This window comes from Podarcis gaigeae, assembly GCF_964106915.1.
Source record: "Podarcis gaigeae genome assembly, chromosome: 13".
In the NCBI taxonomy this organism is placed as follows: Eukaryota; Metazoa; Chordata; class Lepidosauria; order Squamata; family Lacertidae; genus Podarcis; species Podarcis gaigeae.
In genome coordinates this window covers 50,856,533-50,873,706 of record NC_139689.1, presented here as the reverse complement: position 1 = coordinate 50,873,706, position 17,174 = coordinate 50,856,533, and the positions used below count along the sequence as shown (strand labels likewise).

Sequence of the window (17,174 nt, the reverse complement as noted above, 5' to 3'; positions counted from 1 at the left end):
GATTAGGACTGGAGACCACCCTTTCCCTCCAGATGTTGCCCAAATTGGTTGTTTCTATTCTATTCTATTCTATTCTATTCTATTCTATTCTATTCTATTCTATTCTATTCTATTCTATTCTATTCCATTCCATTCCATTCCATTCCATTCCATTCCATTCCATTCCATTCCATTCTATTCTATTCTATTCTATTCCACATTGAACTCCCTAAAACAATTCTCATCTTAAATCTGCATCAATTTTGAGCTTTTCCATCATGCCCACTTTCCCTCCCCACTGCACCCCAGCCTGTTACTCTGCTTCCCCTCCTGTTTACTCAGAGAAACATTTCTGGGTATTCCCAAGTCTTATTCACCACGCTGTGACGTTATAGGTGGTGCTGATAAAGAGATCCCTGAATGGCAGCTTTCTTTCTTTGCCACAAATGGACCTGGGCTCCTGCCCACCCATTGCTGCATCCACACAGCTGCAAGCACATCCAGGAATCAGCATCCCAGAAGCTGACTGCTTCTTCTTGCACTGCTTCCCAATTAGCATCCCTCTTTACACACGAGGTGTCCACTGCAGCGGGCAAGGGCGGCCCTTCCCTGGGCACGCAGCAGCAAGACATCTTAGCTGCATTGACGGGGGGGGGGGGAGACTCTTTTCCCGGCCAGAAGGGGAAAAGCAGGGGGAAAGTTGGGCAATGATGATGATAATAATAATAATAATAATGATGATGATGATAATAATAATAATAATAATTTTTAAGGTGCTGGAATGGAGTTGCGGAGAATTCTGGCTGAAGAAAAGCACTGCTGCTCCTTGCAATCATCCTGTTTTAAGAAGCACTTCAACATCCCATTCTGGGTTCCTAGGAAATGGGTGTGAGGAAGCTGCAGGTTCCTCATCCGTGTTCTAAAAAGCAGATGTCTTCCCCCCCCCCAATGATCCTGGGAACTGTAGTTTGTTAGGGGCTCTGGGAACAGCTCCCATTAGCAGAGATCCGTGGAGTCCTAGGAACTCAGTCATGAGGAGGAGCCAGGAAGATGGAGGGGCTCAGATGCCAGGTTCTTGAGTTGGGGAGGGATCCCGTGCCTTGGAAATGGAAAACCGTTGGGTGTTGAGTGTCCCAGGATTGTGCCTTGCCTTCAAGGGGGACGCCTGGGAGGTGGGGTTTGGTCCTGATGAAGCTCTAACAGAAGACCCAACGGGTTATCCCACATATTGGAGGACAGGAAGGGATTCCCCTCAGATCAGACTGGCTCAGGCATATCTGAGAGGAGCCAGCAGATGTAGCGACTCCTAGACTGGGGGGTGGGAGCAGCTGGTGGGATCACAGAACACACGTCCTAAAGGGTCTACGGTGGCTCCCAGTATGTTTGTGAGCACAATTCACAGTGTGGGTCCTGTATACCTGAAGAAGGGTTGCCACCTGGTCCTTAAAAAACAGAATTTTAAAATTCCATCCTTGACAGAAACTTAAAAGGATAGGGATCAGGCTGCAAAACCTTGTTTTGAGCAAGTCCAGCCATGAAGCTAGCTGCCTCCCCTCCCTTTGCCCCACTTAAGAAAGAATCAGGCATGAACATGGGAATTTTAAAAATAAGCTTTATTTACTTTATAAATCATGCACCAGTTCACATCAATAGTGGCATTAAAAACTGTGCAGGCAAAATAGTGCTATACATTTGCCGGAGACACAACCCCCCCCCCCCCCGCAAACCCCAGAAATACACAAAAGGTAGATTTTTTTATTAATTGGGATACCAATGAAAGTACAGGCTGCACAACTGTGCCAGACAAGGTGTCCCTGGGCTGACTTTTGCATGCCGGGCTGGCCCGCCTAGCAAAGGGCAAATCTGTTAACACACCTGAGCTTGCTGGGCACATGACCCAAGGGGAAGTGGGGATGAGCCCCAAAGGTATGGTGGGTACACAGTCTATCATTTCAAGGGAAAGGTCTCTAGCAGGCTTTAGCTCACACAGGGCAGAAGCGTAGTGAGATTTATTTTGTATTATTTCTTTGCACCATCACTGCGTGTGACCCTTTGAAAAGAGGTTCCTTAAACTCTTTAATTTGAGGCAAGGAGGCAAGAGCGAAAGGCTGGGGGTCCAGGGCGGTCCCTGAGTCCTGCTAAAAGACCTAATCTGTCAGTTTAGACTTCTGGGTTCCCTGGCATTTCCCATATGTATCCTCTGTGACAACACGGGGCCTCCACTACCACTGGCTATTCCTGGTCTCAGCTCGCGTGTGACGCTACAGTTCCCAGATGGACGCAGAGTACAACTGCGAGCATTAAAACCTCAGGAGCCACCAGCAATTTCATGCTCTGCGAGTTTGCCCAGCAGCATGGTGTGGCGATGCAATAATTGGGGAATCTGCAGACAGTGAGAGCCCATTCACATGAGAGCCCATACTGTATCCTGCTTCCTCCACAGGGCCAGGCCTCCAGGGATGAGGCTCCAGATCCGGCACCCGGGATGAAGAACCGAACAACATCCCGGCGGTTCCCGGCTGACGTCCCTCGCACCTCTTCCCCACTGCCCCTTCTCCGTGCGGACATGGCTCCTTCCCGGCCCTGTTTGGCGCAGAAGCAGCAGCCAAGGTTTCCACCCATCAAAAACACTTATTCCGGAGCCGGGGGAGAATTTGGCTGCTGCTTCTGTGCCAGGCTGGTTGGGACGGAGCCCAGACACCCGAACGGAGGAGTTCTGGGTGGGGAAGCTTATAATATTAGGTAGAAGGAAATGCCCCTTCCCAGGTCCCCCACCCTACTGCCCCAGACTGGGGCTCACGTGGCTGGGAGCCAGGCGCTTGCTGATGTCTCTGTTTTCTTTACAGGGAGGGAGCCTTTCCCCAACATATACTTTGTTCTGGTCAAATCCCTGGAGAGATGTGACGACCCTCAGGTACTGCGGCAGAGGGAACAAAGGGGTCCTTCCATAGTTTTTGGCCCACAACAGCCCATTCTCATATGAGGTCCTGCTTCTTCCACAGGGCCACACCTCCAGGGATGAGGCTCCAGCGCCAGGATTATTAACAAGAGACCATCGTGGCGGTTCCCGGCCCCTGACCCTTGCCTGCCTCCCCCTCCGTCTGTTCTCCATGTGGGCATGGCTCCTTCCCGGTCCTACGTGGCACAGAAGCAGCAGACAATGTTTCCCCCCGTCAAAAGCACCACCAGAGTTATTCCAGAGCCGGGGGAGACTTTCGCTGCTGCCTCTGTGCCGGGACGGATCCCAGATGCCTGTACAGAGGAGTTCAGGGTGGGGCAGCTAATAAGATCAGGCAGGAGGAAATGCCCCCTTCCCAGGCCCCCCCTCCTGCCCCAGACTGGGACTAGCGTGGCTGGGAGCCAGGCGCCTGCTGATGTCTCCGTTTCCTTTGCAGCGAGGAGAAGGTTCAGCCTGGGAGCCACTGCATCCCGGGAGGGACTGGAGGCCAGACGAAGGCCTCTCGCCCCAGAGCTAATCGGACAGGGGGAAGGACAAAGATCCCCGTACGGACGCAAAGTGGAGAAAGACTCAGAGTTCAGGTAGGGGGAAATGCCAGTTGAGTGCTGGTGGGGGAGGGAGGAGCAGGTCTGTCTCACCCCAGCCCCTCACCCCCCTCCTTCCAAGCCAGGTAGGAGCATCAATCATTGGCAGCCAATGGGGACGTGGGCATGGGCACAGAGCCAGACCTCCACAGAGCCAGGCCTCCAGGGATGAGGCTCCAGCTCCAGCTCCCGGGATGAAGGGCGACAGAACATCATGGCGGTTCCCGGCTGGCAACCCTCGCATCTTTTCCCCACTGCCCCTTCTCCATGTGGGCATGGCTCCTTCCCGGCCCTACTTGGCGCAGAAAGAGGAGCCAAGGTTTCCCCCCATCAAAAACACTTCCCGAGTTATTCCAGAGCTGGGGGAGACTTGGGCTGCTGCCTCTGTCTCTCCCCAGCCCCTCGCCCCCTCATCAGATGCTTCCTGCTTCCTCCACAGGACCATGCCTCCAGGGATGAGGCTCCAGCACCTGGGACGAAGAACAACAGACCATCACTGCGGTTCCCGGCCCCTGATCCTCGCCTGCCTCACCCTCCATCCGTTCCCCGTGCGGGCATGGCTCCTTCCCGGCTCTACTTGGCGCAGAAGTAGCAGCCCAGGTTTCGCCCTATCAAGAACACCTCCAGAGTTATTCCGGAGCCGGGGGAGACTTGGGCTGCTGCCTCTGTGCCAGGCCGGCCGGGACGGAGCCCAGATTCCTGTACAGAGCAGGTCAGGTTGGGGCAGCTGATAAGATCAGGTAGGAGGAAATGCCCCTTTCCCAGGTCCCCCCTCCTGCCCCAGAGTGGGCTATTGTGCCTGTTTGTTTTGCAGCGAGGAGAAGGTTCAGGCTGGGAGCCACTGCATCACGGGAGGAACTGGAGCCCAGACAAAGGCCTCTCACCCCAGAGGTACCGGGACAGGGGGAAAGACAAAGACCCCCGTAGGGAGGCAAAGTGTGGAAAGGCTCAGAGTTCAGGTAGGGGGAAATGCCAATTGAGTGCTGGAGTGGGGGGGGGGAGTAGGTCTGTCTCGCCCCAGCCCCTCACCCCCTCCTTCCATGCCAGGGGTCTGGCCATTATGTGCCCAGGCTGGAGCAGCGATCGTTGGCAGCCAGTGGTGACGTGGGCATGGGCAGCATGGCAGGGGTGCTTGTTCTGTCCCCCTCCAACCCTGGATCACCTGGCCAGACACCCTCGCCAGCACTCAGGCTTTCCCTACAGAGGTTTGGGGGCTGCTCCCCCCCGGGGGCCCTATGTCTCCATCGCAGGAGGGCCCTGCCTCCACTGGCTTGCCTGCCCCTGGGCTGCTGCCAGTCTGCTCTGTGCCAAACAGGAGAAGGAGAGATGTGGAAGAGTGAGGAAGGGAGGGAGCTGGGAAGGCAGATGAGGGGGGGGGGAGAGAAATATTCAGAGCGATGTGCCCCTGAAGGAAATCATTGAGGACGGCCTATGGGACCCTGTCCCCTAGACAGTACAATGTCCTTGTTCATTTGCAGGGCTGTGGTTTGGGGAAACCGCAACCAGCCCAGCAGCAGCCCAGAGGTGCAGGGAAACCCACCAAAATCCGGAGGTATGTTGTGACCTTGTGTGGCAGGGGAAGTGATTCCCAGTGCTCTTGCCAGCTGGAGGAGGAAGGTCTGATTTAGAGATCCTTATAGTTTTATGGAGAGGGTTTCTCTGTGGTCCACCTGGCCAGGACAAGGAGTGGGGCAGTTTTAGGATGGCACGACTGGGGCGCTCCCGCTGGGCACCACGCTGCAGAGGGGGCTAAAACAGAAGAACAAGAGGGAGGGGTGCCAAATCGTAGGGTGGTACAGGCAGGGCCGTAGTTAGGGGGTGGTGAGGTGGGCCCCCAACAGGTGAGGGGTGGGGCACAAAATCGGCTCAAAAATATGTCCATAAATATGTCTAAATATATAGATGATAATAATAAATATTATCATCTATATATTTATCTGGAACTCCTCCTTAGGCGAGAGGCCCACCAGAACGAGGGGGGAAAGGCTCCCACTTCAGGTAAGTGGAAATGCCACCTGAGTGCCCCATATTTTAGGAATGCTTCCTTCCTGTGTCCCCCCTCCCTCATGCGCCAGACTGGTCCTATCACCTGGGATCCAGGCTCTTGCTGATTCCTCCGTTTTCTCTGCAGGGTGGGAGCCTTTCCCCAACATCTACTTCGTGCTGGCGAAATCCCTGGAGGGACGTGGTGAACATCAGGTACTGAGACAGAAGGAAGGGGTCCTTGTGGAACTTCAAAAATGGGGCAGTAGTTTTTCATCCGCCCCTGCCCCTTCTCAACAGATGCTTCCTGCTTCCTCCACAGGACCACGCCTCCAGGGATGAGGCTCCAGCGCCTGCTCCCGGGACGAAGAACAACAGTGGTTCCCGGCCCCTGATCCTCGCCTGCCTCACCCTCCATCCATTCCCCGTGCGGGCATGGCTCCTTCCCGGCCCTACTTGGTGCAGATGTAGCAGCCAAGGTTTCGCCCCATCAAGAACACCTCAAGAGTTATTCTGGAGCTGGAGGAGACTTGGGCTGCTGCCTCTGTGCCAAGCCGGCCAGGATGGAGCCCAGACGCCTGTACGGAGCAGGTCAGGTTGGGGCAGCTGATAAGATCAGGTAGGAGGAAATGCCCCTTTCCCAGGTCCCCCCCTCTGCCCCAGACTGGGCTAGCGTGGCTGGGAGCCAGGCGCCTGCTGATGTCTCCGTTTGTTTTCCAGGGAGGAGAAGGTTCAGCCTGGGAGCCACTGCATCACAGGAGGGACTGGAGCCCAGACAAAGGCCTCTCACCCTAGAGGTACTGGGACAGGGGGAAGGACATAGACCCCCGTAGGGAGGCAAAGTGTGGAAAGGCTCAGAGTTCAGGTAGGGGGAAATGCCAATTGAGTGCTGGGGGGGGGGGGGGAGCAGGCCTGTCTGGCCCAGCCCTTCGTCCCCCTCCTTCCAAGCCAGGGGTCTGGCCATTATGTGCCCAGGCAGGAGCAGCGTTCCTTGGCAGCCAGTGGTGACATGGGCATGGGCAGCATGGCAGGGGTGCTTGTTCTGTCCCCCTCCTTCCCTGGGTCAGCTGGCCAGACAACCTCGCCAGTGGGTGTACTTTGTTCTGGCCAAATCCCTGGAGAGACGTGAGGACCCTCAGGTACTGGGGCAGAAAGAAGGAAGGGGTCCTTTTGAAACATGTTTGGGGAGTCGTAGGAACACTGTCCCCTGTGGCTGTTGCCCAAGCCGCCCTTATAAAAAGAACAGGTAAGAGGAAGGAAAGATTTGCATGGGGCTGGGAGAACACCCTACAAGTTGAGTGTCAACAGAGAATGGAAGAACCTTCCTGCATGAGAGGAGAAAAGAGATGGTCTCGCTCGTTCCAGAAGTGGATTCCTCTACAGGGCCACGCTTCAAGAGAATGGTCTCCATCGCCACTTCCCAAGCTGATGGACAAGAGCCAAACTCTGTCATCTGTGGCATTCCAGTCTTGCATTTCTGGATTGACTCCCAAAATATGTGTGAGCAGGAAAGAGTGATAACATGCACCAGCTCCTTGATTAAGCACTTCTCTCAACATTTGAACTTTGATGTGAGTAAGCAGGTCTCAAGGTGACCTCTGGACCAAGGCTTAATGCTGAAAATTCAGATTAATTTTTTTCATAGGGCCACACTTCCTGAGAATGGTCTTCGTCGCCACTTCCCAAGCTGATGGACAAGAGCCAAACTGAGTCTTCCATGACATTTCGGTCTTGCTTTTCTGGATTGTAAAATCCTTGCATGTCGCTGGAGGAATCCATGCTACTCAGTGCCTTGCATGTCTTCTGGGATGTCCTGGTTGCTGTCTGAATGTGCCCTTCCCTGAAAGAGGAGAGCGGCATGACTGGCACATGTTAAAACTAAATAAAGAAATTAGAGCAACTGGTTGCTTGCGATATGCCGATGATCACATAATATTTCATAATAAACAGTGTTAAAAATAAAAAAAAATAACGAGCTGTTTCCTTTCCTTCTCTGCCTTCTCTGGCTGCTACTGGGAGCTCTGCTTAAGAAGGCTGGAGCCAGCTGGTTCTCATTAGAGCCTTCTCCTTGGAGTCCTTGAAGCTGCAGGTGAAGTCACTCCCCCTTCTCCCCCTTCTCCCCCTTCAGGCTGCTGTTCAGCAGGTGAAGCTGATTCCTGCCCCGTGACACTATCCCCCTCCCCAAGGTGCGCTCCACCTGCTGGGTGGGTGCCGGCTTTTGGGGAGCACAATGGTGGAAGTGATGGACGAACGGGGGGGGGGGGAGGGGGAACATCTTCCCATGCAAGGCATCTTCCCAGGAGGATTTTCCATGAAATTGGCCATAGACGCCAAATCTATCATCTTCTTCTTTGGTGATCACTTGTAGCCGAGTAAGATTGTCTTCCATGAACACGGTCTTAACAGTGAGCCCATAAGTGACTGTGGAGGCCAATTCTGGGTGCACACATCCTTCCCACTGGGGACATAGCTTTCTGGTGGGAGTTGATCATGGTGAGGGTTTGCCAAGCGTTCCTCTTCCCTTGTTTCTCCCTTTTGTCCTGAGTTCGAGTGTCTTCAAAGTCCATGACACCGTTGGTAAAGGCTGTTCTCCACTTGGAGCGTTTGCAGGGCAGCATTTCCCAATTGCTTACAAAACATTTCTTTTAGATCTGCCTTGAGAGAGTCTTTAAACTTCTTTCGTTGACCACCAGCATTACATTTCTAAGTTGCTTGGGAAGATGATATCAGGCATAGCCCAGGTCTGTAAAGCTGCTTCCCACGTAACTGGAGGGGGTGGTGTGAGGCATCTGGGCATTAGGAATACAAGCCAAGCCTGGCTCTGTGGCCCTCCTAAATTGAGGTTATTCTGTTCCTGGGCAGCTGGCAGAGCCCCTCTTCGCTGGGCATGGGACTGCCACATTCCCCGGCCTCCATGGGAGACTCACAGTCCCTCTCTGCGTCTCTGTTCCTTTTTGGCCACCATCAAACGACTCCCATACTGACCCTAAGCTGAAGAGCTGCCCAGCCAGCTGACCTCCCCCCTCCAGAACCCACCGCTCTCAACCGACTCTCAACTGCCTCCCCTCCAACATTCAAACTCCCTTTCAAAGCCTCCTCCAATCGTCACTCTCCCCCAGAATTCCACTCTCTCTCTTCCCCCCTCCCTCCCTGCTTGACATTCCCTTTGGAATCTGAATACAATCACCTTAATTACAGTATTATGCACAATATTGTTATAGATTGAGGGAGGATCCCACTAAACCCTAGAAATTAATAAATGGTGGGGTTTGGGATTATTTGGGATGTGAAGGGAGAAGTACAAGCTGCAGAGGACTTACTGGGCTACCCTATGCAGAAGGACCTGGCCAAGCAAGGTTCTTTAAGAAATAATTGAAGGACAACTAGAGCCTAACTGTAAATGCAAAAGAAGTCCTTTCCCCTTGCCCTGCGGTGTGAACAGAGACAGGGAGGAGGAGGAGGAGGGAGTCTGGAATCCAACTTGGGAAGGTTGGCTGCCTTGTTGTGGGGGACAAGTCCCTCTTGAAGGGACTCTGCTGTAAGATCTGGACTCCATGCAAACTGAAGGTGTAAACAGGTGAATAAACTGTATTTCTTAAAGGTATGACAGTCTCCGCCATGTCTCAGTTCTCCACAGGTGAGAGCGTGGAACCCCATGGACTCTTGCCATCGCTCAGTAGAGAGAGGGGAGGCACCTCCCTGTTCTAAAAAGCAGGTGTCTTCCCCTGAATGATCCTGGGAATTGTAGTTTGTCAGGGGTTGTGGGAATTGTGGTTCTTCGAGCAGAAAGTCACAATGCCAATGATCATTTGAGGAACATCATGTGCTTTAAATGCTCATTGGAAGCACTTTACATCATAAGAATTGTAGAGGTGGGAGGCACCCCGAGGGTCCTCTAGACCAACCCCCTGCAATGCAGGAATCTCAGTTAAAGAACCCATGGCAGATGGCCATCCCAGCTCTGTTCAAAAACCTCATAGGAAGGAGAGTCTACCACTCTCTGGAGGGATTTCTTCCCACTGTCAAACAGCTCTTCCTGTCAGAAAGTTCTTCCTGAGACTGAGTCAGAATCTCCTTTCTTGTAACTTGAAGCCATGGCTTCAGGTCCTGAGGGCTAGTGGAACAGAAGAAAACAAGCTTCCTCCAAAAAAGGGCTGTGACGGCCCTTGAGATATTGACACGGCTGCATGGTGTGGCTCTCATATCCATGTCCTGAGAGAGAGAGAGCAAAACGGTTCTCTCTCCCCTTTCTCCGGCCCAGGCAGAATTGCAAGGGGTCAGTGCATCTGGCTGGTAAGAAGATGGTTGGAGTTTGGAGCCCAGCCAGGGCTGGCTGTGGGCAGGGTCCTGGCATTGTCTGGGGTTGGACTAGATGACCCTTGGGGTCCCTCCCAACTCTGCTATGCTATGATTCCATCAAGCAGCCAAAGGAAGGGCGGGGGAACAAGATGCAGAACAAGGGGAGGCACAACAACACACCCCAACAGCACCCTCTGGCCTGACCCACGGGGGCCTCATCCCAGCACACTTTGAACCCCCCCACCCGATTTTAATTTTATTAATTCAGCTGCCTGAGAAGCCAGCAGCCTGGCCACTTTTTGCCAGCTGATGTCACAAAGTGCTGCTTTGCAAGCAAGCCTTATAGTGGCCTGCAAGAGGGATGCCTGTCAGATGATGGTGAGGGACTTACAGAGACAAGTGTGCCCATCAACGATCATGAGAAGGAACTGTGAAGGTAGGAGGAGCTCTGGGGCCCAGAGGAGATGAGTGGCATAGAATTATTATTATTATTATTATTGGCGTCATCGGTCACTGGTGCCTGTGGCTTGGCTCACTGGCTTGACCTGTCCACAGCTGTTGACAGCTGGGCAGGTCCTCAGCTGTGATCCCTACATTATATTTACCACTGTGAATATCTGGTTGGGTACTAGATTGAACCATATGGCCTTTCCATGCCTCTATTCTCTGAAATCTAAGGCTGCGGAAACATCTCACCTTGAAGTCACGGGGTCATTCCATTAAATGTAAACCTACAGACTCATTTTTCCTTTGAGAAATTCTCTTTAAAATGATCTAGAATTTTTTTAAAAGTTTTGGGATCTTGCCTCTGTGTGGGATGGGTTTTAACAGGAAGGAGAGTAAATGTTAATTGAAATTTATCCCTCCAGATACCCACAGGTGTTGATGAATAGAAGGTAGAGTGAATGTTGGGGGGGGGGGCAGTTGAGAGTAGTGAGTTCTAGGAGGCACTTGGAGGGGGGGATCTGAAACTGGGCTGTTACTTGGATGTCAAGACAGATGAATGACGCAGCGAGAAAACCACTAAAAAGCGCAGAATGCCAGCTGGAGGAGATACAGGTTTCTGCCATGGCTGCACCTAACCCACTGCAGATAAGGATCCTGTGTATTTCTGCATTTTTATGTTCTGTCTGTTGCACACAGGCCAGAAATCTTTTCTTTAAATTTCTGTTAGCACAAGGATAACAGGTACTTGCAGGGATAACACAAGGTTCACCTGACCTGCTGGAGCTACAGCATGCAGAAGGTATAACAGGGTGCAAAATCCAGCTTCCTGCTAATCTTAACTGATTTTCATTAACAAAATTAAATGGCAAATTTCTGGTCCTCATGGTCTTTAAAAACTTGAAGCTGTGTGGACAACACCTGATAAAGTCTCAGACACCAGACAGGTGACTGAATAAGATTTTGGGGGTTGTGGGTGGTGCTTTCACATCCTTGGAATGCCCAGACGGAACAAACTTACAAGGCATCTGAACAGAATCGGAAAGTTCTGCAAAAGGAGGAGTTATGCAGATGGGCTCAGTTTGACCCCAACCATCTTTTCTTGGCAGTTTTAAAATGGCGTTAAATGTTTTTGCACAGTCACTGGTAGGGCTGCACTTGAAAGAAATTGAGAGATTATCTGGTGTGGGGAGTGCTCAGAGAGCCCTGCCAGGAACAAACTAGATATGACGTTGAATGCAACAAGTAGCTTTTTACAATTCAAGGAGGAGAAGGCTGATTGTTATCAGGATCACAGCAGATTGGGAGGACATCTCCCCTGTTTCAGTCAGAAGGGAAATTCCTCCATTGAAACTACTATTGTCATTGGGATTGGAAAGCCACCAGCGGTGCCCAAGGGAGCTTCCCTCTCATTGAAAGGGTTAAGCTGCTCTCACCCACCCACCCAGCTGCTATTTGTGGTTGTGCAAAAATGGCGCCTGTAAAATGCAAAGACATATTCAATGTCACTTCTAGTTTCGGCCTCACTGAAAACATATAAACATAGTTTGAGTTCTGTGGTACCAAAAACAGCAGCAATGGTGTCAAAACCATTAGGAAGGAAGATAACGCAATCACGGTGCGATATGCAAGTAGCATGATAATCAGAGAAATCCCTTTATCTGGTTGCTGCCATAGATATTTCATACTCCGCCACCAAGTCCGGAACAACATCCATCACCCCATTGTCTTTAAACTGACAAGAGGCTTCAGTTTTCCATTGGGATGAAGCCATGTGGGCCCATTTTTGTGGAGCTTGGGATTTTGAGGGGTGGTGATGGGGAAGAGAGAACGTGCAAAGTTGTAGCACTGATTACCATTTTCAAACTGTCTCACTGATACAAATGTTTTCACCAATAACAATATATGAATAACATAATGTATTACAGCACATTAAAACATCATACAGCTTTGCAAACATACAGAGCGATTTGGCTTGAACCATATTTTAAAAAATGTACACGAAAGGTTGTTCGTGGGGGGGCGGGGGAGCACTGAAGAGAAAAAAGCGAGGCCTTCAGTCGCCTTGCTCATTTTGCTCGGTGTGCACAAAGCCAATGTGCTGATGGGAAACCTCTTTTGGATTTTCGAAGTCCAGCAAATCTTAAAAGACGGCGCAGTGCCATTAGCAAGGTCACAGTTGGGTCTCGGCCAACAAGAAAAAGAGGAGCAACATGACTGGTTAATCAAATGTGCACTATTGGCCCCTCTAGGCCTCCTATACTTCCTTGTAAGGGGGTAAAAAAGCTTTTTGTCTTCTGGGTTGGTGGTTGGAGGCGCCAGAACCAAATCCAGCCCACCGGAAGGTGCTTCGTTCACCCACACCAGAGGCAAGAGATGCAGACAAAGGGGCATTTTGCCAGCAGGCTGGTAGGGGAAACTGCCTTATTATACTGACCGTGGGACCACACCTTGTTCGGTGTATGGTCTACGCCAGCAGGGCTCTGCAGGATTTCAGGCCCAGCATCTCCCAGCCCTATCTGGATTGAATTTGGGCCCTTCTGTCTCCAAAAGAGATGCTCCACCAAGGAGCCACTTGTTAAAGGAGGACCATAATTGTTATGTTCCCTATGAGGTGGTGGCCTAAGGCAGTGTTTCCCAACCTTGGGTCTCCAGCTGTTTTTGGACTACAACTCCCATCATCCCTTGCTAGCAAGACCAATGGTCAGGGATGATGGGAATTGTAGTCCAACAGCAGCTGGAGACCCAAAGTTGGGAAACACTGGCCTAAGGCATGCCTCTCCCCAATGGCTGGAGTTCCCTCGAAACGTAGGAACCGTCGCCTTCACAATAGAGCTTGTCAAATCAGAGAGGGGTGTGTGTGTGTGTGTGTGTGTGTGTGTGTGTGTGTGTGTGTAGTTGTTACGAGGCTTCCCCCTAAGTACATTCACACCCTTGACATTATGGCAATACTGCAAATGCTGCTTAGAACACAGTTGGATAAAACCGCAAGGTGGTTTTTGTTTTTGTTTCAAGTGGGGGAATCTGACTTAAAAGAATCTTGGGGAAACTGCTGCTGCCCAAGCCTCCTTTGAGAAAAGAACAGGTAAGAGGAAGGAAAGATTTGAAAAGACAAATTTCTAGTTCCAATGGGAAAATATGGTAAATTTGGAGCTGCAGCTGGTCATGGGTCACACACTTTGGGATGTTTTTGGAGCACCACCACCTGGCAGGCACATTACGATTTTGAAACAGCCTGCCTTGCTGTTACATTTCTTAAATAAAAAAGACAAATTTCTAGTCCCCACAAGAAAATATGGTATATTTGGAACTGCAGCTAATTGCTGGTCAAGGCAAAGTGGGCCGTGTTTCCTGCACTGCAAGACTGCAGAGCCCCCTCCCCACAAGAGACAGTCTCTGCCTCTGTCTCTGTGCCATCTCTGGGATGCATGGAATCAGATGGTGGGACTTGGGTTGCTCAAACCAGCTGTCAACTGCCTGGCCAAGGTTCTCCTAAGGGTGGCAGGTAGCAGTTGCTCCCAGCCTGGCCTAGATAGACCAAGGATGGAGCCACCCAGGGGCCTTTGTAGGCCATAGCTCAGTGCCTCTGGACGCCCACAGGGTCAGCATCTCCAGGTGAGGCTTGGGGAGCTCTGATCTGATCCCCAGGTGAGCTGCTGCCAGCCAGGCCAGAAGAAGACAGTCTGGAGCTCCCAGGACCAGGGATCTGGCTCCTGAGGCAGCTGTCTATGCAGCCCAGTGGGTGAGGTCTTCTGCTAGGCAAAGGGCCAGGCACTTTCCTGCATATTCACCTCTGGCGACTGAACATTTCATGGGAGAGCTTCAATCTGTCTCTCTGTGTGCCTTTGTTGGATTAGCACAGTGGGAGTGACAATACTTCTTGCATCCTTAGAATCAAAGAATTGTGGAGTTGGAAGGGACCTTGAGGATCATCTAGTCCAACCCCCTGCAATGCAGGAAGATGCAGCTGTCCCAGAAGGGGATTGAACCTGCAAGCTGGGCCTTCTCATCCCCATTACCTGAAGCGAAGCAGGGAGTTGAATTAAGGCCCTTCCTGGGTGCCCGGAAGATGCTCTTCCACTGAGCTATAGCCCCTCCCAAACAGAAACACAGGAAGGGGATTTTTCTACCTCAGAGTGACGGGGGCAATCCAGGAAGATGGGCAGGGTATAAATAACTACTATTAGTAGTTATTTATTTACTAGTTATTTACACTACTATTTACTAGTAGTGCAGTGGTACCTTGGGTTAAGGACTTAATTCTTTCTGGAGCTCCATTCTTAACCTGAAACTGTTATTAACCTGAGGTACCACTTAGCTAGGGACGCGGGTGGCGCTGTGGGTAAAAGCCTCAGCGCCTAGGGCTTGCCGATCGAAAGGTCGGCGGTTCGAATCCCCGCAGCGGGGTGCGCTCCCGTTGCTCGGTCCCAGCGCCTGCCAACCTAGCAGTTCGAAAGCACCCTCGGGTGCAAGTAGATAAATAGGGACCGCTTTCTAGCGGGAAGGTAAACGGCGTTTCCGTGTGCAGCTCTGGCTCGCCAGAGCAGCGATGTCACACTGGCCACGTGACCCGGAAGTGTCTTCGGACAGCGCTGGCCCCTGGCCTCTTGAGTGAGATGGGCGCACAACCCCAGAGTCTGGCAAGACTGGCCCGTACGGGCAGGGGTACCTTTACCTTTACCTTTACCACTTAGCTAAAGTGGTACCTCAGGTTAAGAACAGTTTCAGGGGCCTCCCGCTGCTGCCGCGCCGCCACCATGCAATTTCTGTTCTGTTCTCATCCTGAAGCAAACTTCTAAACCCGAGATACTATTTCTGGGTTAGTGGAGTCTGTAACCTGAAGCGCATGTTCTAAAAAGCAGATGTCTCCCTTTCCCCCAATGATCCTGGGAACTGTAGTTTGTTAGGGGCTCTGGGAACAGCTCCCATTAGCAGAGATCCGTGGAGTCCTAGGAACTCAGTCATGAGGAGGAACCAGGAAGATGGAGGAGCTCAGATGCCAGGTTCTTGAGTTGGGGAGGGACCCCGTGCCTTGGAAATGGAAAACCGTTGGGTGTTGAGGGTCCCAGGATTGTGCCTTGCCTTCAAGGGGGACGCCTGGGAGATGGGTTTGGTCCTGATGAAGCTCTAACAGAAGACCCAACGGGTTATCCCACATATTGGAGGACAGGAAGGGATTCCCCTCAGATCAGACTGGCTCAGGCATATCTGAGAGGAGCCAGCAGATGTAGCAACAGCTAGACTGGGGACTGGGAGCAGCTGGCAGGACCACAGAACACTGGTCCTAAAGGGTCTACGGTGGCTCCCAGTACATTTGTGAGCACAATTTCACAGTGTGGGTCTTGTCTACCTGAAGAAGGGTTGCCACCTGGTTCTTTAAAAACAGAGTTTTAAAATTCCATCCTTGACAAACTTAAAAGGATAGGAATCAGGCTGCAAAATCTTCTTTTGAGCAAGTCCAGCCATGAAGCTAGCTGCCTTCCCTCCCTTTGCCCCACTTAAGAAAGAATCAGGCATCAACATGGGAACTTTAAAAATAAGCTTTATTTACTTTATAATCATGCATCGGTTCACATCAAAACTGTGCAGGCAAAATAGTGTTATACATTTGCAGGAGACCCCCCCCCCCGCAAACCCCAGAAATACACAAAAGGTAGAATTTTGATAAACTGGGATATCAATGAAAGTACAGGCTGCACAACTGTGCCAGGCAAGGAATTCCTGGGCTGACTTTTGCAAACCAGGCTGGGGAGTCTAGCAAAGAGCAAATCTGTTAACACACCTGAGATTGCTGGGCACATGACCCAAGGGGAAGTGGGGATGAGCCCTAAAGGTATGGTGGGTACACAGCCTATAGTTTCAAGGGAAAGGTCTCTAGTGGGCTTTGGCTGACATACTGTATTCTGCTTCCTCCACAGGGCCAGGCTCCGGGGTTGAGGCTCCAGCTCCAGCTGCCGGGATGAAGGGCAAGAGAACATTCCAGCGGTTCCTGGCTGACAACCCTCGCACCTCTTCCCCACTGCCCCTTCTCCGTGCGGACATGGCTCCTTCCCGGCCCTGTTTGGGGCAGAAGCAGCAGCCAAAGTTTCCTCCCATTAAAACAGCTTATCGGGTGATTTCTGAGAGGTAGGAGACTTTGGCTGTTGCTTCTGTGCTAGGCCGGTTGGACGCCCGTACGGTGGAGAGGTTGGGAGCCCTTCTAAGATCAGGTAGGAGGAAATGCCCCTTCCCAGGTCCCCCACCCTCCTGCCCCAGACTGGGCTTGTGTGGCTGGGAGCTAGGAGCCTGCTGATGTCTCCGTTTTCTTTGCAGCGAGGGAGCCTTTCGCCAACATATACTTTGTTCTGGTCAAATCCCTGGAGAGATGTGACGACCCTCAGGTACTGGGGCAGAGGGAACAAAGGGGTCCTTCCATCGTTTTTGGCCCATCAGAGGCCCATTCTCATGTGATGTCCTGCTTCCACCACAAGGCCACACCTCCAGGGATGAGGCTCCAGCGCCTGCTCCCAGGATGAAGAACGAGAGACCATCGTGGTGGTTCCCAGCCCCTGACTCTCGCCTGCCTCCCCCTCCGTCCGTTCTCCATGTGGGCATGGCTCCTTCCCGGCCCTACTTGGCACAGAAGTAGCAGCCAAGGTTTCCCCCCATCAAGAACACCTCCAGAGTTATTCCGGAGCTGGGGGGAGACTTGGGCTGCTGCCTCTGTGCCAGGCCGGCCGGGACGGATCCCAGACACCCGTACTGAGGAGTTCAGGGTGGGGCAGCTAATAAGATCAGGTAGGAGGAAATGCCCCCTTCCCAGGCCCCCCCTCCTGCCCCATACAGGGGTTAGCGTGGCTGGGAGCCAGCTGCCTGCTGATGTCTCTGTTTGTTTTCCAGGGAGGAGAAGGTTCAGGCTGGGAGCCACTACATCACAGGAGGGACTG

General features: G+C 52.0%; 2 protein-coding genes and 1 long non-coding RNA gene across 3 annotated transcripts in view; 2 read left to right on the top strand and 1 right to left on the bottom strand.

Moving 5' to 3' along the window:
* Window positions 1-2,851, bottom strand: part of LOC310830324 — a 32,057-nt gene extending 29,206 nt beyond the window's left edge. The window contains exon 1 of the long non-coding RNA XR_014557585.1: window positions 2,755-2,851. This is a non-coding gene — a long non-coding RNA (uncharacterized lncRNA). The remainder of the gene's footprint in view (window positions 1-2,754) is intronic.
* Window positions 1-4,900, top strand: part of LOC310830208 (uncharacterized protein) — a gene marked incomplete at its 5' end in the record, with an annotated part of 32,858 nt that extends 27,958 nt beyond the window's left edge. Inside the window, 2 exons of the transcript XR_014557498.1 lie at window positions 3,375-3,608; window positions 4,570-4,900. The remainder of the gene's footprint in view (window positions 1-3,374; window positions 3,609-4,569) is intronic.
* LOC310830167 (uncharacterized protein) overlaps window positions 1-8,949 on the top strand; it is a 35,144-nt gene extending 26,195 nt beyond the window's left edge. Inside the window, exons 3-8 of the mRNA XM_083709855.1 lie at window positions 4,337-4,481; window positions 5,001-5,074; window positions 5,477-5,520; window positions 5,654-5,721; window positions 5,828-6,124; window positions 6,226-8,949. Of these exons, the coding sequence (XP_083565981.1) occupies window positions 4,337-4,481; window positions 5,001-5,074; window positions 5,477-5,520; window positions 5,654-5,721; window positions 5,828-6,115 (619 nt within the window). The 3' untranslated portion in view covers window positions 6,116-6,124; window positions 6,226-8,949. The remainder of the gene's footprint in view (window positions 1-4,336; window positions 4,482-5,000; window positions 5,075-5,476; window positions 5,521-5,653; window positions 5,722-5,827; window positions 6,125-6,225) is intronic.
* The last annotated feature ends 8,225 nt before the right edge of the window (window positions 8,950-17,174 follow it).